We start from the raw sequence: 21,310 nt of genomic DNA, 5'->3' as shown, positions 1-21,310 counted from the left end.
GCAAGAGGAGTTCTGTGTAAACGCACAGATAAAAACAGCCTTCTGTCAGCAGGAATTTTATAATCTAGACCGAAAAAAACTATTAACAATTCTGATAACATGCCAGATTAGATGGACTCTGTAATGATGTATTCATTATTTTGTTTATTTTTCTGACAATGTTTGCATATTCCAGCGAATGTATGCGTAATGTAGGCCTATGCTTATTCCATTCTGTTCACCGTTAGCCTATCAAACAACACATAAACCTTTTAAAACTGTAAAACCAAATGCGAAAGTTTATTTATGCAAAGTTTATAAGACTCACCTGTCTTTTATGTTCTCCGTTTGAAAACATAAGACTTTGTACATTTATTTAGCCTACTGTTAATTTTACTGCTGTTGTAATAAAATAAAAATATGCAACGGGATTACTAAGCTACACTAAAGTGGCAAAGTTTTATTTTTTCATGCTGTTTCGAAAGATTTATGCATTTTTTTTTTTTACAAATGTTAGAATTATTTTTACCTGATCAAAGTGTAGCTTTTACTTTAAAAGACACTTTAGTTACAGTGCTCTTTATTTTTTAGGCACTCTTTCAGACTCCTCTATTATAAGTGTGTGTTTTGTATGCAAGGGGGGAGTGAAACTACAGAAATTATTTGTGGTAAATTAACCGGATATAGTTCTGTGGGCTATATCGGTAGTCAAGGCACATAAACATGCAAATAATCGATTTTGGTTATTAAAAAAAAATTATTAGTCGATCTCTACTATTCAGAGTCTGTGAATCGGCTCTTTTGGAGAAGACTTCCCATCACTTATCCTCACCATTGGAAATGTCTTGAGAATCAATGCTTTCGTCGTCCGGAGAATTACCCAAGAACTCATGAAGTTTAGTCACCAATGTATTCAGCTTACTGGACCTGAAAGAAACACAAGATACAGTGTGTATCAAGAAACAAAGACATACGAAGACAATAGGCCACATTTCCAAACAATAATAATACCACAGACTGAATTGAATAAGGAATTTCAGTGTAGGAAAAGTTACATTTTAAAACACAAAAAAGGACATCACAGTGGATGATAATACGGTAAGTTAGTCCCTGATATATTGTGGAAGAAACCATAGTGCGTTTAATAAAGATAACTAGCAAAAAAACAATAACAAAATGATAGAACAGGAAGCAGAATTTACATGGTCCATTGATTTATGAAATGTGTCCCTTGGAAAAAAAAAACATGCTAAAAAAACTCGGTAAATAGCAAACAAAAGTGACTTTACAGGACGTAAAAACGGCAATTTAGGTCTAAATAAACATGAATAGCTGAAATGAAAACTTAACACTACAAATGACCGAAAATGAAAGCCGTTATTAATGTGAGGAGAGTTTTTAGCGGTTTCTGTTGATTGGCAGGTGGCGTCATCACTGAGCCCGTCTCCTATTAGCGCGAAACACAACAGCCGGTAACAGGACGGAAGACACGCACTGATAACAGCGAACATAAACAAACCGATCAGCTCGTGCTCACATTAAGAGTAAGAAACATGCCACCAAACCAAATACATGAATAAGACGAAAGAGTGGAAAAAAACAAATCGTCTCGCTACAGATGACTGTCCATGATGTGTTGGCTAACTTACTTGTTTGCCACTGACTGTTATCCACTGATTCATTTTCAATACACGAGCTGATGTTACAAGAAAACACAAGAGAGAGACACAAAAATAATACACACATCCCCTAAATCTACGCCAAAACAGCCATTTTAATGAAGTACTGAGAATTTGGTGGAGAACGGCCTAGTTTTTGCACATGACCAATGCAGCTATATCTACACAATAGGGTGAATAATGAAAACTACTTGTAAAACAAAAAGCAAGGCACTACATTAGGATTTCATTCATCATAAAATATCCCTATGACGCCCCCTAACTATTCACAACACTTATGCATAGATGTAAAGTGCACAAATGCACGCGCGTATTACCCGGCTACATCCCTACACCTACCTGAAGATCTCAATGCTCCTCACACGCGCAGATCTTCGAGATGTCACTGTTTTGGCCCCGCGAGGAAAGCTGTTTTTTCATTCGATCCGGTCAATTTTCACGTGTGTGGTAAAAGTAAATTGTGTTTTACGCCGATCAGGGCAGACAAAGCGAGAGCGCCATCTTGCCGGATGGCTCGAGACGCGCTAAAATGGCGCACGCGAGATCTGCGCGCGCGCTCTGGGAACACACTGGACGCGAGTGGTCACATGCAGTTCACTTTTGACACGACAGTCCGCGTCCTCTTTGCGTGCTCACTGAATGCATTTTTAAAATGCACAGAAAGATCATATATAAAATGCATGTAATGCAAAGAAAGTGCAGCATGGAAGGGGAAACTAGGGCATGAGTTCTATGATGCATTCTGGACAGACACATGCTTGCTGTTACCGGCGCGTGCTATAATAATTAATTAAAGTGCGGAAATCATGGCATGCATTTTGTTTCACATGATGTTACAACCCCAATATGCTTAGCATCCGTGCAGTTGCAGTTTGTTATGCAAGCATCGCAATGCAGACTTTGCACTTCACAGACTCGTGGTTCATGCAACATACAGACTGCATGCATGCATGTGGAGGAGAGGAGTCTGTCTGTGTTCCCCAGCACATGCGTCCGTGAGTGTGTGTGTGTGCATGGGCAGACATACCTGCAGATGTCGGTAGTCATTTCGTCCCCTTTATAAACCTGCGACCTCATTTAAAATATAATGCTTTTTATATTTTGAAAAAAAAAAAAATCCCCCTAGACGCAGACTTGGATTGCTTGATTTTAAACAATGCCAGGATCCATGTTGCTTGCTATGGTGGAGCTCCATGCAGCTGATTGGCTAGTTTTATCTCATAAGTGTAAACCAGGAAGAGAAACTCCCTGCTTTACAGATATATTCTTCATTTTACATTTAAAAAAATAAAATAATACACTGCAGACCATTGCAATGACTTCATCACTAATGTGTGTGAAAAATTTATCATTTGGCAAAATTGCATCAATATGAACACAAAGAAACTTGTTAAGAGGGAATCAGGTAAAAGAAATGATTTTATTTTGAAGCAAATAACAAAAACAATGACATTCATTTACATCTGATTGAAAATCGTATTTTATGCATGTTCACTGGAAGTTTAAACGAAAGCTCTTCTCCTGTTCCTTGCTGCGGTTTTCACACACCTTCGAGACCTCCTCCACACGCCTCTGGAGTAACACTGCACAGAAAAAGTACACGTTAAACATGATGCAAAGTAACATTTTATAATGGACATATTTAATGTTATTACAAATATATTATTTGTATTGCGTCTATGGGTGTGTTCACACTTGTAGTTCGGTTTGCTTGGTTCATTTGGTCCAGAAATGTATTTATTTTTGTCCTGGTTTGCTTAGTGTTCACATTGGCATTTTAACACCAAACCTAAGGCATTGAGATACTTTCACAACCTGATTGGTCGGCTTTTATTACGTATATTTTGCGATGGAAATGACCAAACATCCAAAACAATGCTGTGTTCTGGGATAAATGTGCTCGTTGTATGAGCGTAGCCTACACATGATGGTATTTTGACCAGCTGAGAACTCGTGAAGAGAGAAATCCCTCCGTCACACACAAATGAAGATCTGCTGTGAGGAGACGCGGTTCTGATGCCTGTGCCGAACTGTGATGGCAACATCGCCACTATGACGAGAAAAAACAGGTTTGCTTGAGCATTCTGTGCTATTTAAGGCCACATCTTCCTGTTTTTGGTTCGTTTTAGTGCTGTCAAACGATTAAAATATTTAATCCCATTAATGTCATAGTTAACTCGCAATTAATCACACATTTTTATTCTAAATGTCTCTTGATTTCCTTCTTGTCCCATTATTTTTTCTCATTTTAATGCTCTTATCAATATGGAAAAGTGGATCGGCTTGCTTTGTGCAAATGTTTTTTATTGAAAACAACATTGGCATATACAATGTTCAATTTCACACTAACATTCTCACTTGGAGCAAATAATCTCTCACACAATGTAACACTGTCCATCAATAAAAGGGTGAAAGAAATACTGACGAGGTCCTGATATTGACGAGGGGGCGGAGAATTCGCATCAGCTGTGTGTGTGTGTGTGTGCTTGGCCATCATCAGTGGTGTTTCAGACTGGACGTGCTGCGATGATGATAGCTCAGTTCACAACGACAAAACACACAGATCACTTTGGTCTCGTCAATGGATCCATTTGGCAACTTTTTAAAAGTAAACTTTCCATTCAGAATCTTATTGGCGTCCACTCAAAACGTAACGTTAACCAACTATTTGGCCGGCTCGCAAGCCCAAACGAGTGTGTGCGGCGTCGTGACTTGTTTTGTTTCCGGTCTAGCTAGATCCGCTTGCGCTTTGGTCGACAAAGCAACAAAACGTCCTCGCGCGGCGCGTCCTGTTGCAAAAGCTTGTGAAAAAAACTACAAAGTTTGCTAGGCCAAACGCGCTAATCACGCGGAAAAAAAAATTGACGCCGTTAATAGCGCGTTTAACTGACAGCCCTAGTTCGTTTACATGTCTTTGGTCCCTCTTGTGTTCATATTTTATTCGAAACGCACCAGAGTTTGTTAGGAAGTGGAGCAAGAATCCATATTTTCAGCATCTCAGTCCGCTTGTTTGGTGGCACCAGGGTTCAGATGACAGCGTTCACACTCATTCAAATGAACCGCACTAACAGAGCAATCACACCAGGGTTCGTTTTAATCCAACCAAACATGCCAAGTGTGAACACACCCTAAAAGACTCCATAAAAAGGCTCTAAATCCAAAAAAGATACTAACCAGAGTTTTGTTCTACCCACTGTAGGGAGTCCATATGTGCATTCAGGATTTTGCAGATCTGCTGAAGCTGAAAACAACAACACACCAGTCATTATTTGCCCAGATCGCATGACGATTCATAAAAAGCATTTCTGTATCAAATATGGATCATGTTTTGCATACCGGGTCAGTGGTGTCTCCAGGTCCGCTGGATGTGTTGAGGTGTTCAATAATCTCTTTCAGATCTTGGGACATTCTCTTGAGTTGGGCATCCACATTTTCTGCCAACTTGTACCTGGATAAAAGATCCATTCAAATAGTCAGTGACGTCACAGTACATGCAGAGGAAACATGAGCCGACTGCGTTTGTTCTTACGTTCTTTCTCGCTCTTCATCTGCATTCTGCATGTAAATGGTTCCACTTTGCTCTTTCACAGACTCCTCTAACGGACTGAGAAGATCCTCCAGCTCTTTCTGCTGGGACAGGATGAAGTCCAGCTCTTGATCCAGCCTGTGGTACAAGCACCGAAATATGAGTAACGCACAGTTCACATCAAACACAGCAAATGACAGTATGCATGCTGTCTGGTGATATCTTAGAGGGTTAGTTTCATGCAACTTAATGAGCACGACTTATTACACTGCTCTCTGGAATACTTGACTGTGACTGGTCAAGTGCTGTATTTTTTGCAATATTTTTGTATAATAAACACTTAGCGGTATAATAAATTGTTTAACTGTTTCCCTCTGGCCGGCACTAGAGAGCACCAGAACAGCCATGCACACTCTCACCTGAACAAGTAATAGGATACTTCCAACAGGGTCTGCACATTGTGCGATTAATCGTAATTGATTTTCGAATTCGGTTTGGTTTCCAAAGATTATGAAAACAAGATAATCAAGGCAAAAAGATTATTGTGCCGCTGCCGCATTCCTTCACAGCGGTGCACTTTCGTTCCTCCCTAAGCCAAACTTAACATCCAAATCAGCCAAATAAGCGAGTGTTGTAAAATACAGTCTACTATTGCTAAACTGCGGGACGTGTTTGGCAATAAAAAGTCTTAATAAAATGATGTCTTAAGTAAACGCATACAGTGTAACAGTATATTCGATCCGTGCATTTGCTCTTAAAGTGACAGCAGCCTAATAAATCTGCTGCAGTCTGTCATTGAGGATAATCAAATAACAAAGGAAAATAACTCACTCATCTTGACTGAATAACTTAAGTACCTTTAATAAGGATTAATCTAAATTTAATGTGTACAGTAAGACTATGCAGTGTTATTTTACATTTGATTATTCTATTTTTGTTGTAGGCTATTACTTATCTGAATACCACTGTTAGTACATCTTCCTAAAAAACTTAAAACACTGTTTATTTAATCTGTATTTTCATTCTGTTGTATTTAGTAGTTTGTTTTGTTTGTAATTGCTTTGTTCTTATTGCTGACTGTTTTCTTGTCTTATGTAGGGTGAGGGCCTTTTTCTTGCATTAGTTAACCTAGTAGTTTTTGCTGAAGTATGGATAATTGTGAAACTTCGCTGATATTTAAATTGACTCATATTGTAAAATAAGACTTTGATCATATCACTCACCAACAATCATGTGAAATAATCGTGATTTCAGTGCTGACCAAAACTTATCACGATTATATATTTTTATATATTTTTGCCATAATCGATCAGCCCTACAATAATTATAATTTTATATACTTTCTTATGTACCTCTGTACATTCATACACTTAAGTTTGCATATAACTGTACATCTGCAAATTGAATGTATACATAAATTATTCTGTCTTGTGTATTTTCTATATTTTGTATTACTGTTTTGTATAGTATTTATTTACTTTTATAGGCTTTATGCCGAGCGTCACGTGACCAAGCCGGAAAACAGATCACATCGCTTCCGATTCAGGTCTTCATGAAATTTTTTGCGGTTTTACTGAAGATAACTTAAAAGGAGCAAGCAAAAATGAGCATAACCAATGTCCCTCGCATGTGCAGATTGATATTTAAAAGTTTTTTTAATTTTTCTTCTTCACACTAACGTTTAGTTATTTAAATAGCATAAAACACCAATAACAAAGTGAACTTAGTAGGTTAGCTGATTACCTTAAAAATCCATAGATATCGTAGTTAGTTCTTACGGCCGATAACACTTTCTCTGACAAGCGGATGCAATGAGACCCGGTTTCCGGTTTGGTCACGTGACGCTCGGCATAAAAGACAATTGTCTCTTCTTTATAATTGTGTTATTTTCTTTTTACTGCCTTTTTTTCTGCACTGGAAGCTTTAGTGAATTACTTTAATGTGCAGTTTTCAATATACATAGAACCTTTTAATCCAAGTAAAACATTCATTACCTTCGTTGGTCCAGTTTCACTTTCTCCATATCTTTATGTAAAGAAGTTATCTAAAAGAAAAAGAAAAGAAAATTGACTGACTTGTCACTGGAAACCTGTTCAGGCAGTGTCTCATCAGTCATCAACAGGTTTGGGTTCACAGTTGGTTAAGATAACTACATGAATCTCTAGACCAGTCACTTCATTCATGCCAAAGAAAACAGCCATCTGTACATGCATTAACACCTGTAACTCACTGATGAATTTAGTTCATATACAATGGCAGTCATAGCCTGGATGCCAGCCCGAACCCCGCCCACAACATTTTTTGGTCGGGAAGTTCGGTCTGGACTCGATCCATCGGTTCAGAAATCGTCGGGCCAATCAAATTGCCAGGGCGGGCTTTATACGATGATGGACAGATGATCTGCAGTTACGTAATCATCGCGTTATCAAAGAGCGCTTGGGTTGAACTGGTTTCCCTCAGAGATGACTGCCGCTGGAGAACTGAGATGTAGAGATTCCGCTATCGCGTCTGTTTTAGAAGAAATCGACAGCGCATTCACTTTAAAAGATGAACAGAGAACTGCAATCAAGGCATTTGTCGATCGGAAAGATGTGTTTGCCGTCCTTCCTACAGGATTCGGCAAAAGTTTATTTTATCAGCTGGCTCCGATGGTAACTAAGAAGATGGGATGCAATGAAAGCCCTGTGGTCGTTGTGGTTTCTCCTTTGGTCGCACTCATGGAGGACCAAGTAAAAGAAGCAACACTCGTTATTTTACTTCTTCCAGCGTGCGTGCATTTGAGTTCTGTTGAAACTATGCTATGCAACTATTAGCTGGTTGTAGGTCTGTCCAATTGAGTGCAGAGTTTTTTTTTCTGGTTCGGTTAAGACACGCCTCATAATCAAAGCCCTATGGAGGAGTATCAGACTCACATTCTGACTAGAATATGAGTATGACGAAGTCAGGCTATGGCAGTCAATAGTTTGGATTTATCAAGATTGTTTAATGTTTTTGAAAGAAGTCTCTTATGCTCACCAAGGCTGCATTTATTTGATGAAAAACAAACTTCCCATAAATTATAATAAATGTCACATCTAAATTCCCTTTAAGCATATATTCAAGACAGCCTATCATGATCTCTCGTTCAAGAGTGGCGTTCGTCGAGGTGTCTGGGCATTAAGTCGATGCTTGTTCGGTGTTTTCTTATAGTCTGCACTGAAATGTTTTTTCTCTACTTTCATCAGGTCATCAGTATATCAAGGGTTTTTCTCAGTTGCTCTGATCAAACATCAATGTTCATGTAGCCATAGCCTTTTTGATGTAATAAAACATCTTCTCGTAGCTTCTGTGAGAGCTCTTTTGTCTTGGCTAGATCTGCAACTAAAATTGTTGGGCACACCAAGCCATCTGGGCTTTTTTGAGCGTCGGCCGACTTAGTTTTTACGGTATGTTCTGCACCATTTTTTCTAGTCGGACGTTGTTGTTTTTTTTTCTTCTCCGGGCCATTGATGAGAGAGAAAACTCTGACTGGCTGTTCAGTTTAGCATGTGAGTCATATGAGTTCTTTGGTGTCGGTTTGCTGTATCCCTACCATAAAATGTTATAATGGCTTTTTTCTTTCTTTTTTTACTGGATCTTTAGAAAAGCTTACATTCGTAAATTGTTACAATCTCCGGGGGGTTGAATAATTTTGATTGTGTGTGTGTTTGATATATATATATATATATACACACACACAGGTGAAACTTGAAAAAATAGAATATTGTCCAAAAGTTCATTTATTTCAGTAATTCAACCTAAAAGGTCAAACTAATATATTATATAGACTCATTACATGCAAAGTGAGATATTTCAAGCCTTTATTTATCATCATTTTGATGATAATGGCTTACAGTTTATGAAAACCCCAAATTCAAAATTAGAATATTGTGAAAAGGTTTTCATAGCTTCATTGATATATATAAAAATAGAGAAAGAGAGAGAGCGAGCGAGAGAGGCTCTGGTCTCTTTATTGGTCATGTAATCATTTGGTGTTGCTGTAACTGTACCAGTGCCAAGATGGTGTATGCGCAGTATGGTGTAAAACAGTGTATGTCTCTACCTTCTCTCCGTTCTCCACCAGCATGCGGTCCCAGGCGTTGACCTGAGTGGCCTGCTGGAGAAAGTGTCGTTCTTGGTCTTCCAGCTCTGAGCTCCACTTGTTAATCAAAGCCTCCAGCTGAGCATATGACATCACTGGAGCAGTGCTGAGAGAAGACAACACAAGAATGTCATTCTGCAACTTGACAGAAGGAAACATGACACATGTGAAAAGCTTTGTACCTGGTTGTGAGGACGGCGGTCGAGGTGGTGGTGGCTGGTGCAGTAGATGCTATAGTCTTCAGCCCCAGAGAAAAGCCAGTACTAACTCCAGTGCTAGCAATAGCTACAAAAGACACACACAAATAATACAAACAACAGAGGAAAATAGCTATTACGGGAGCTCTTTTAATATTTGTACTTTGGCCTCAATTATTTGTTGAGCGTGCATTAATGAGCGTGAGTGAGGGCACCTGAGGTTACAGCAGGAGCCGCTCCCAGAGGCTTCAGGGATAGGCTTGTGGGAGCGATGGATGCTGAGGTCATCACAGGAGCCACGGAGGCCATCGAGGCGCCCACTGACAGAGCACAGAGAAGACCATGTTATCTCATGCTGATTCCTATAGAACAATCCAAAATGACGGCAAGAGAGCTCCCACACCTTGTCCAATGACCTTACATTACTTTTCTAATTGTTTGTGATTAATGGACAAGTTTTTTTTTTTTTTTATTATACTTGGTAACACTTTACGACTCAATCTTTCTCAAGTACATCAAATATCAATCTTTGTTAAAGTTGGTTAAATGTACAATATGTAAGAATTTTGTATCAAAATATCCAAAAACCACTTAAACAGTGTTATATATTTCTTTCAATTGTGTACTTCCATTATCCTAAATGTTTCCAAGAATTTGTAAATTCAGAGAAATTCACAAATTTAAAAAAGTGCCCAATGCCCATCCATTGTAACTTGTCGCCTGTCAATGAGCACAGAAAAAAGCCTGTTATCTCATGCTGATTCCTCAAGAACAATCTGAAATTATGGCAACAGAGATTCCACACCTTTTGTCCAATGAACTTACATTACTTTCCTAATTGTTTGTAAATTGGTAACACTTTACCATAAAGGTCTCATTTGTCAACATTAATTAATGCATCAGCTAACATGAACTAACAATGAGCAATATGTGTTTTAGAGCATTTATCAATCTTTTTTCATGATTCATCTTTGTTCATGCAAGTTCACAGTGCATTGAGTCATGTTTACAGATATAGTTTTTATATCAAATGTATTAAATGTGTAATTAAATGTTGAAATTAACATTAACCAAGGTCATTAAAGGCTGTAAAAGTATTGTTCATTACTAGTCCATGTTAACCAATGTAGTTAACTAATGTTAGGAAATAAAAACTTATTGTGGGTAACTTTATAAGTGTTACAAACTGATTTAACTGGAAATGATTTAACTGATATTGTAGAGCTTACCATCGAAAATTTTAAACGACACAAATAAGGAAAATAAATAAAGTTATTATACAAATTCGCATGCTTTAAGACTATTGTTGTGCGTGTTTGTTGCAGTAAATAATATTTTTTGGATGCCAAAGTTCTGGCTTTATTAGAGTTAAAAAAAAAAAAGTGGTGAACATTTTACCTTGTTTTACATTTTACATTTTTGTGTTGTTCTTCACTATGTGAAGAAAATATTCTTGCTAGCAGGTTCTCTAAGAGATTTTGCAAAAGCAGTTGTGCTTTATATTGTTTTGCTTTGTCTGAGCCAACAGATTCACATTCAGAGTGGAAAATATGATGCAGTGCTGCAATAGGAAATCAGGCTTAACTATGTTAGACTACATTAACTTTTAGCAGAAGCTTTTATCCAAGGAGACTCATCACAAGAACCAAAGATATATATGTATATATATATATATATATATATATATATATATATATATATATATGTTAGTGCTGCGATAACGCGTTAACTTGCCCAGCACTAATATATATATATATATATATATATATATATATATATATATATATATATATATAGCAAACCATATAGGAAAGCTTGGCTTGGGAATTTGACTGAAGTAGAAGTTTCTTCATGACAAGAGGTGGAAGAGGGACTCACATGTGAATCCTGTGGCTGGTGTTGAGGCTATAGGATTCGCAAACAGAGAGGATATTGGAGCCGCCATGGACTGACTCGTTAGAGCAGAGCTGGTGGGAGCTGGGGTGGCTGAACAAGAACACAAAACAAACATGTTATACAACTATTTTTTTTCTTTTGCCAGTTTTTCTAATATTTGTATATCCACGCTACACATTACATACCTGAAGTTTTAATTCCAAAGTTAATTGCGGTTGTTGAGGCTATGGAGGCAGTTGGAGCACCAAGAGTCAGACCTATAAATCAGAAGCACAACAAATTAATACATATACTTAAAAAAATATTTGGGGGGGGGGGCAGGCATTTCATCATTTCATTATGATGAAATGTCTCTGGAGAATGTGTCTGAAGTTTTACCTCAAAATACCACACAGATAATTCATTATAGCATGTACAATTTGCCCCTATTTTAGTGTGAGCAAAAACATGCCGTTTTCGTGGGTACGTTTAAATGCAAATTAGTTGCTGCTCCCCACCCTTTTTCCAGAAGAGGGCGGAGCCTTTATAACCCATGCTTTAGAAATACTCCAACAACAAAACTGGAGAATCTCACGAAGCCAAAATGTTAGAAATAGTCAGAAGCGGTGTTCAGCCTTACATGTTCGAACCGGAGTCTCACAATGATGGAGAGACTCAGGAAAAACCTCCAGGCGTATGACTTGGACACTTGGGTGAAGAGAGCGGCGGAACGGTCAACTGATCACAACCTGGTGGTGAGTTGGATCCGATGGTGGGGGAGGAAGCTGGACAGACTCGCCAGATCCAAACATACTGTAAGGGTCTGTTGGGAACGTTTGGCCGAGTCCCCTGTCAGAGAGATCTTCAACTTCCATCTCTGGGGCTATATGCCCCTGGTAGGGTCTCCCAAGGCAAACAGGTCCTAGGTGACGGGTCAGACTAAGAGCTGATCATAAACCCTTTATGCTAGAAGTAAAATCGAGGACTGTGACGTCGCCTGGCATGGCGCAGTCGGGGCCCTACCCTGGAGCTAGGACTGATGTTGGGGCTCGTATGCGAGCACCTGATGGCAGGGGCCTCCCCCTATGGGGCCCGGCCGGGCTCAGCCCAAAGGAGCGACGTGGGGCCGCCCTCCCGTGGGCTCACCACCTGCAGGAGGGACCGTAAGGGGCCAGTGCATAGTGGATCGTGCAGCAGTCGAAGGCTGGGGCCTCGACAACCCAATCCCTGGACACGGAAACTAGCTTTAGGGACGTGGTATGTCACCTTGCTGGTGAGGAAGGAGCCTGAGATTGTGCGTGAGGTTGAGAGGTACCGACTAGAGATAGTCGGGATCACCTCCACGTACAGCTTGGGCTCTAGAACCACACTCCTTGAGAGAGGGTGGACTCTATACCACTCTGGAGTTGCCCATGGTGAGAGGCGGCGGGCTGGTGTGGGTTTGCTTTTAGCCCCCCAGCTCAGCCACCATGTTTTGGAGTTCACCCTGGTGAACGAGAGGGTCGCTTCCCTGCGCCTTCGGGTCGGGGATGGGTCTCTCACTGTCGTGTGTGCCTATGGGACGAATGGCAGTGCAGAGTACCTGGCCCTCTTGGAGTCTCTGGGAAGGGTGCTGGAAAGTGCTCCGACTGGGGACTCTGTCATTCTACTGGGAGACTTCAACGCCCATGTGGGCAGCGACAGTGACACCTGGAGGGGATTGATTGGGAGGAACGGCCCCCCCTGATCTGGACCCGAGCGGTGTTCTGTTATTGGACTTCTGTGCTAGTTACAGCTTGTCCATAGCGAACACCATGTTCAAGCATAAGGGTGTCCATCAGTGCACGTGGCATCAGGACACCCTAGGCCGGAGGTCGATGATCCGCTTTGTGGTCATTTCATCCGACCTCCGGCCATATGTCTTGGACACTCGGGTGAAGAGAGGGGCGGAGCTGTCAACTGATCACCACCTGGTGGTGAGTTGGATCCAATGGCGGGGGAGGAAGCTGGACAGACTCGGCAGACACAAAAATACTGTAAGGGTCTGTAGGGAATGTTTGGCGAGTCCCCTGTCAGAGAGATCTTCAACTTCCATCTCTGGCGGGACTTCGACCGGATCCCGAGGGAGTCTGGAGATATTGAGTCCAAGTGGACCATGTTCATATACATCGGGCCATTCATTCTATCGGGCCTGGCTGGCTTGTGGGACTCCTGAGGCAGCTGACTGGTACCGGCAGGCCCAGCGAACTGCAGCCCGGGTGGTTGTGGAGGCAAAAAATCTGACCTGGGAGGAGTTTGGTGAGGCCATGGAGAAGGACTACCAGTTGGCCTTAAAGGGATACTCCACCAGTTTTTCTTATTAAACGATGTTATTCCCTTAACTAAGACGAGTTGATACATACCTCTCTCGTCTCAGTGCGTGCACTATATCGCTCTGTATTGCCGCAAAACTATGTTAGCACTTAGCTTAGCCCATGCATTAAATATGGGCCAAGCAGAGAAGCGACCAAACACTTCCACGTTTTCCCAATGTAAACACAGTTACTCGAGTAGTGTAACTTGACCTGAGCTGGTGACACAAAATAAACCGTTGCGCTTTTCTAAGCGTTTAAAATTGATGACTATATTGTATGGCGGAATACCATAACAAGTGCTTTTGAGCAGTTCGACTTGGCGCAATAATATCTTCACTAGTGAAAAGTCCTCTTACCGGCTCCCGCTTCCTCTCCCCCTCCCTCTGACATTTCCGTCAATACAACCAACGTGGCTTTTACTACCTGTGCTATTAGCAAACTGCAGATCATTTGCAATGGCGGACTTTGTAGATGATTATGACTTCTTTGTAGAAGACCCAGAGCCATATCTGTTTGAACCCGAGTACACGGAGGAGGAATTAGCTCTTATGGACCGTGAGAGGAAAGAAAGATATGATCCAGAACAGACCGGAGCTGGCGAAAGACCACGGGCAAACAGCAATTGGTGGTGCAAGTGTGACTGTTGCGAACAGATGCCGACCGAAATTGAGAGCCTGTGCTGTTTAGAATGCTAACTAGCTTCCAACAACCTGTTACTTCGTCAACTCCGCTCGAACTACTACTACCGGCGCATGTCACGTTGGTTGTATTGACGGAAATGTCAGAGGGAGGGGGAGAGGAAGCGGGAGCCGGTAAGAGGACTTTTCACTAGTGAAGATATTATTGCGCCAAGTCGAACTGCTCAAAAGCACTTGTTATGGTATTCCGCCATACAATATAGTCATCAATTTTAAACGCTTAGAAAAGCGCAACGGTTTATTTTGTGTCACCAGCCCAGGTCAAGTTACACTACTCGAGTAACTGTGTTTACATAGGGAAAACGTGGAAGTGTTTGGTCGCTTCTCTGCTTGGCCCATATTTAATGCATGGGCTAAGCTAAGTGCTAACATAGTTTTGCGGCAATACAGAGCGATATAGTGCACGCACTGAGACGAGAGAGGTATGTATCAACTCGTCTTAGTTAAGGGAATAACATAGTTTAATAAGAAAAACTGGTGGAGTATCCCTTTAAATGAGATTCTGGCAAACCTCAAGTCTCTGGATGTTGGCTGACAGGCCTCTGCAACATCGTGTGGCGGTCAGGGACAGTACCTTTGGGCTGGCAGCGAGGGGTGGTGGTCTTTTTAAGAAGGGGGGCCAGGGGGTGTGTTCCAACTACAGGGGGATCACACTTCTCAGCCTCCCCGGGAAAGTCTATGCCAGGGTACTGGAGAGGAGAATTCGGCCGATAGTAGAACCTCGGATTCAGGAGGAACAATGCGGTTTTCATCCCAGTCGTGGAACACTGGACCAGCTCTATATCCTCTTCACGGTGCTGTAGGGTTCATGTGAGTTTGCCCAAACAATACACATGTGCTTTGAGAATTTAAAGGCGGCATTCGACTGTGTCCCTAACGGCGTCCTGTGGAGGGTGCTCTGGGAGTATTGGGTCAAGAGCCCTGTGCTAAGGGCTGTCCGGTCCCTGTACAACCGGAGCAGGAGCTTGGCTCAGCAAGTCAGACTTGTTCACGGTGCATGTTGGACTCCGGCAGGGCTGCCCTTTGTCACCGGTTCTGTCCATAATTTTTATGGACAGAATTTCTAGGCGCAGCCAGGGGCCGGAGGGTGTCAGGTTTGGGGACCACATGATTTCATCTCTGCTTTTTGCGGATGTTGTCGTCGTGATGGCCCCATCAGACCAGGACCTTCAGCATGCACTGGGATGGTTTGCAGCCGAATGTGAAGCGGCTGGGATGAGAATCCGCACCTCCAAATCCGAGGCCATGGTTCTCAGTCGGGAAACGGTGGCTTGCCCACTTTAGATTGCTGGAGAGTTCCTTCAAGTATCTTAGGGTCTTGTTCATGAGTGAGGGAAGGATGGAACGGGAGATTGACAGACGGATCGGTGCAGCTTCTGCAGTAATGCGGTCGATGTACCGGTCTGTCATGATGAAGAAGGAGCTGAGCTGCAAGGCGAAGCTCCCCATTTACCGGTCAATCTACGTTCAGATACAGGCAGACGAAATGAGCTTTCTCCGCAGGGTGGCTGGGCAATCCCTTAGAGATAGGGTGAGGAGCTCAGTCACTCTGAAGGAGCTCAAGGTAGAGCCGCTGCTCCTCCACATCGAGAGGGGCCATCTATAAATTGTTGTACAGGTGCTTGTGTGGGAACCGTAGTCGGATGGTGGAATCGACCCATCTTTCAGAATCAACTTTTGTGCCAAACCAGCGTTGAACTAAAGCAGTCCGGCGTAAAATGATTTGCACAAACGTATAAGACTTTACCTAATTTCTCTGGCATATTTCCTTCACAAATGAAATTCATCCACGGTGTCCTCAGTTGCACAGATGTCGGTACATACAGATGTAGATGTTAATTGGTACATCCAAAAACAACATTTGTAATGTTTATGTGGTGCAGACATTATATCAATAGGTGCTATAGAGAGGATATAAACATGGCGGAGTATATGCGGCTCACTCAGGGCGGGATCTATGCCAATAGAGCAGATCGTTAGCAGTCATAGGCGGGGCTTCTGGGGGGACATCTGGAACAGCGTATGTTCAGACACCCCTTCTAAATTATGGGGAGTGGATGGATTTTTACCATTATAGGATGTTTGTTTACACCCACTGTAGACACACATCAGTGTTTAAACACCTTATAAAAGTGAATATTGCATAATAGGTCCCCTTTAAAGTCAAAATGCTAATATGCGCTGGTCTTGATAGATTGTGTTGGTCATTATAGAAATGATCCGGTTGCGTCTGTTCTTTAATTTGTGTGTCGTCAGTAGATCATGAGCAGAACTTTACTCTCCCATCAACGCTTTTATAGGATTGTGCTGTCACACTGATTTGCCCCCTCGAAAACGAGATGTTTCATCTCAAGGGGTTATCCTCAACAATAAAATTCAAATTCAAATTTGCCCTGTTTAGTAAATCTGGCCCATGGACTATATAACAAACAAAGCTGATATTGTGAACTGGGTGTCAAGACATATGTAACTCTGTATGACCTGTGGGCTGAACCCCCAGTGAGAGCGCAGGGCTGGGCTGTGTCGGGGCAACTGAGGCTGCCTGAACTTTGGGCGTCCCAAAGCTGAATCCCCCCATAGGCTGCTGGGCCGCTGTAGTCTGAGGAGCCAGACCTCCGAGAGCGAAGCCCGTCCCGGCAGGTGAAGCCCCCAGAGTCATGCCTGTGGTCGCAGGTTGAGCTGCTGCAGGTGTGCTGAGTTTAGGAAGGGAGGCGCTGGATGCAAAGACATAAACAGTGCAAAAACTTCAATATATAAATATTACACATACCAGTTACTTTAAATAACAGACATGTAATTGTTTCAAATCCTGTTGTTCCACTGTCATTTTTCAGTTATACAATGTATATTTCCAACTCAAAAATCTGACTGTATGAGGCACGTCCAAAATCATCATAAAACAGCCGTGATGGATAAGAATATGCATACCATGCATTTTGAGGGTTTATAAAGTAGGGCTGTCGCGGTGAAGGAATTTCCCTTGCGGTAATTTTGAGTGGCTCAATAGCGCGATATGCAGTTTTACCGCCATTTATTTATTTATATTTTTATTTATTTGTTGCAATATAAATACGTGTTATGATGTGGTCAGCATACACAAAAACAATGTAACCAATGTAACCGAAACTAAACAGCGTCTCTGCGCATTGAAAGACTGTCACTCACTCAGTGCGCAGTTACATTGTTACGCCAACGGACTGTCTTTGAGTGAGTCAAACCATTCATTCAACGAAAACGTTCAAAAATGCATGATCAAATGTGTGACTCGCTGCTTTCCCCCCACGGCTTTCTCGCGCTGTGAAATGCTGACCAGCGCTGACGCCATTCATGTTAAATAAAATACCCTTACACGTTAAAAGGATGATAGCCTACGACAAATGTTTCGCTTTCCTTGGAAACGGCAACCTTTTCACGAATATACAGGACTTGACTTCAAAGTAGGGTTGCCAACTGTCCCGAATTAGCCGGGACGTCCCGAGTTTTGGGCCTAATTTATTTGTCCCGATTATTGAGCGCTACGCTGATCTGACTGATACAACAGCAACACGACCCGTAAATTAGTTCAAATCTCTTAGAATCTAGAGCTGCGCATGCGAGACAGAACATAGCTGTATGTGCGTCAGCGCCAAACCGTGTAGCGCGGAGAGAGTGAGAGACCTTGCCTGCGAGATCCCCCCCGTCAACAAAACCGAAATCGCCAAAATATAGTAATATGTCCCGCATTTCTCTTTTCGGAAGTTGGCAACCCTACTTCAAAGACAGACGCAGGTAATCGCACGCGCTCAGTCGATCACATTCACTGTCTGTTTAGGCTTAAGTCCAAATCCACGAATCCTCTGTACAAATCACCATGATATATAGTCTTGTTATCATTATTAACTTATTTAACATTCAATACACATGGTACGAACTACGAAGGGTGGCCCTAATGAAAAAAGAAAACGCGGTTCGCGGTTACTGCGGTTACTTGCATTCCTCTGCGGTTGGCCTGTCAGTAGCGCGCGGTACTGCAATATTGCGGTTATCGCGACAGCCCTATTAGAAAGAGCCAGTTTACTTTGAAATCAAGCAGGAATACAGCAAAAATTCCTAATGTGTCAAGTTGCTACATAGATGACATTTAGGTTATTATAGAGTGAAACTCCCCACTTTTATAGTGGCCATGGTTTCAGAAGAATTTATCTCATTTTTCCCCTAGGGATTTTTAAAAAAAAAGTCTTCATTAAAGCATTATAAGCCATGAACAAGCCAACTAGCAACAAGATGAATCACATCATTACAAACTTTGATCTGAAACAAAAGACAAAGGTACTTAGTGAGGGAAGGAACTACAATCCCATGAATCACTGAGAATAAAAATCTAATTAAAAATGGAGAAATAAAAAGCAGTTTTTCCAACAGGAATTCTGCTGTTTAACAATTTTTTTTTTTAATTAGTTGAAATAATGCAAACAGATGGCTTTAACAAAACCATTTACCATCGATTTACAACATTGTAGCTCACAGTAAGTCCATTTTTAATGGTTTTAGGGTAAATTAATTCCTTTTGGAGAAAACTAACAGGATTTTTATTTCCAGAACCCAGCTGCTCCACTCACATCCTTATTCCTAAAGAATAACTTTATTATCGCTTTATTAAATGGATAGTTCCGACCCCCCACCCCCTCCCAAAACACACACACACACCACCCCAGATAAAGTCTCACCCAAAAGAGAAGCCTCCCCCAGAGGTGCTGCTCTGAGTCTGGGCTCCGAAGCTGAATCCACCTTGTGTGCCTCCATTGTTCTGCGTGGGCTGTGCGAGCAGTCCAGCGATCTGAGACTGCGGCGGGGGGTTTCCAAAGGTCTGAGTCTGGGGTTGGGATTGGCCAAAGGTCTGAGTCTGGGGTTGGGATTGGCCAAAGGTCTGAGTCTGGGGTTGGGATTGGCCAAAGGTCTGAGTCTGGGGTTGGCCAAAGGTCTGAGTCTGGGGTTGGGGTTGGCCAAAGGTCTGAGTCTGGGGTTGGGGTTGGCCAAAGGTCTGAGTCTGGGGTTGGGGTTGGCCAAAGGTCTGAGTCTGGGGTTGGCCAAAGGTCTGAGTCTGGGGTTGGCCTAAGGTCTGAGTCTGGGGTTGGCCTAAGGTCTGAGTCTGGGGTTGGCCAAAGGTCTGAGTCTGGGGTTGGCTTAAGGTCTGAGTCTGGGGTTGCCCAAAGGTCTGAGTCTGGGGTTGGCTGGCCCCGAAAGAGAAGCCCCCCCCTGCAGGAGCGCTGGTCTGGAGGCCGAAGCCCGTCGGGGCTGCCGCCGTAGTTTTGGGGGGTCCAAAGCTAAAGCCCCCAGTGCCCGCTTGTCCGAAGTTAAACGCCATAGTGCCTCAAAAGACCCTGTAAATGACGACAGGAGGGGAACTATGTGTGAAATAACAGTAGCTATGTTTCCATATCCATACACCTATTTTTATGCACATTTTGGAATATCTCATAAAATAACGCTGGATGGAAACACCAAGATGCACAATTAAGCATAAATTATAAAAGTGGACCGATCTCGTTGCACAGCATCTGAGACGAAATTATTATATATATATATAGTGGCTTCTCCTACTGCAGCAACTTTCATTTTTCTTAGTGATATTTAGTGCCAGTTTATCATGAAGTGCCAATTTTGTTCTCCTCGGCTCACTGGATAGAAACGATTTGCAAATGTTATGCGATATTCCAATTTGAGATCTGTTGTATCTATTTTTCTCGAATTTAAGAATAGTGGATACACTAGTGTGATAATCAGCTAAGACAGTATAAACATATTTCAGTCAAATGGAAAGCTAAATGTGAAATATATTGTGACATATTAGAGAGAGCTGCTGACTCTCAAAACCTACATTAGCTGCCTACCTAGACCTAATGTTTGTATTGGTCATTGTACAGTAGATGTGTGCTGAGTCAACTATTAGCTCATTATTTTAGACTATGATGGCCACAAATGTTATTGATGTAACGTTAGTCCGCTCATTACACTACACACCAAAATGCCTCTAGATACGCAGCCTGAAACTACAACGGCTCGAAAAAGCTGCAGAAGTAGGCAGTTTACAAGGTTTTGCGTCCAAACATGTATTATAGGTTCACTGGGCTTTGAGGCTAAGATGAATCATCATACTGTCTATGATGAAGGAAACTCACTAGGTTTGGAGAAAGCCAGTGTTTTGGTGTCCAACTAACTTAGCCTCTCGTTTATATTCAGTGATAACATGATATTAAAATCAAATGATAACAAACTAAAGCATTATAGTAGCTTGTGTGTTTCTTTAGAGATAAACGTTAAGTATTATTGGTTCTTTAAAAAGCGATAAAATAAGCGATATTGTTTAACATCAGTGATAATACAGCTAACGTAACTTAGCTGACAGTTCATTACGTTCACTGAACGCGCACTTCAGCACAATCACATCGCCCACGTTCCTACTTTAAAACTAAGACAGACTCACTAAATAATGTATTACAATGTGGAATAAAACACTTCATATCGGAGGAAAATACAATAAAAACTTACGTAGCACGTATAGTAACTTACTTCACTGCAGCTCACGCGCGCAATATTCGTCGTCACTTCACATGCGCTTCCGCTCTGAGGACCTCTACGTCACCTGTCTAAAATACTGCCTGATCGAAATTAGAGATCTAATCTCACACCATAGATAGACTGTAAAAAGTCTCACACTCGCTACTGGGAAATTGGCCCTCTCAAACTACAAAGCAAAATAAACTGCCTCACCAAATATTTTATATGAATTCTTTTTTACTTTTGCAGTAGTTAGTTATATTTAGTATTTAGTTGCAGTATTTAGTTCATTTAGAACAAAAACATTGCATCAAAAAGAGCCAAAAATAGCTACCATGATAATACTATGTTGTTGTTGTTTTTAAA

The 21,310-nt window shown here is 41.7% G+C and overlaps 2 protein-coding genes across 8 annotated transcripts in view; both read right to left on the bottom strand.

The window, feature by feature from the left end:
* The window catches only part of atrx (ATRX chromatin remodeler), a 63,574-nt gene extending 60,810 nt beyond the window's left edge, over window positions 1-2,764 (bottom strand). Inside the window, exons 1-2 of one of the 2 annotated variants that reach the window (XM_056242012.1) lie at window positions 2,686-2,764; window positions 812-906 (exon numbers count right to left, since the gene is read on the bottom strand). In XM_056242012.1, coding sequence (XP_056097987.1) covers window positions 812-906; window positions 2,686-2,735 — 145 coding nt within the window. In that variant the 5' untranslated portion in view covers window positions 2,736-2,764. Of the gene's footprint in view, window positions 1-811; window positions 907-1,997; window positions 2,198-2,685 lie in introns of those variants that run through there. The other variant, XM_056242013.1, reaches the window with a different exon arrangement.
* Window positions 2,765-3,059: 295 nt separating this feature from the next.
* Window positions 3,060-21,066, bottom strand: nup62l (nucleoporin 62 like). 6 transcript variants are annotated; one of them, XM_056242003.1, is made up of 14 exons: window positions 20,936-20,992; window positions 19,319-19,767; window positions 19,114-19,264; window positions 16,889-17,121; window positions 11,583-11,654; window positions 11,380-11,487; window positions 9,717-9,821; window positions 9,487-9,589; window positions 9,266-9,410; window positions 7,179-7,228; window positions 5,188-5,322; window positions 4,995-5,106; window positions 4,833-4,899; window positions 3,060-3,241 (listed from the first exon to the last, which is right to left on the bottom strand). In XM_056242003.1, the coding sequence occupies exons 2-14, from the start codon at window positions 19,749-19,751 to the stop codon at window positions 3,150-3,152; spliced, it is 1,806 nt and encodes a 601-aa protein (XP_056097978.1). In that variant the 5' UTR covers window positions 19,752-19,767; window positions 20,936-20,992; the 3' UTR covers window positions 3,060-3,149. The 6 variants fall into 6 exon arrangements, with proteins under 6 accessions (XP_056097978.1, XP_056097977.1, XP_056097979.1 ...); XM_056242002.1 differs by having other exon boundaries at window positions 19,114-19,492; window positions 19,535-19,767; XM_056242004.1 differs by having other exon boundaries at window positions 19,373-19,767; window positions 20,936-20,991.
* Between the last annotated feature and the right edge of the window lie 244 nt (window positions 21,067-21,310).

The sequence above is a fragment of the Rhinichthys klamathensis genome, unplaced genomic scaffold, assembly GCF_029890125.1.
Source record: "Rhinichthys klamathensis goyatoka isolate OS25496 unplaced genomic scaffold, OSU_Roscu_1.1 h1tg000687l_1, whole genome shotgun sequence".
Classification (NCBI taxonomy): domain Eukaryota; kingdom Metazoa; phylum Chordata; class Actinopteri; order Cypriniformes; family Leuciscidae; genus Rhinichthys; species Rhinichthys klamathensis.
The sequence above is the reverse complement of the archived record's forward strand: the minus strand, read 5'-3'. Positions and strand labels throughout refer to the sequence as shown.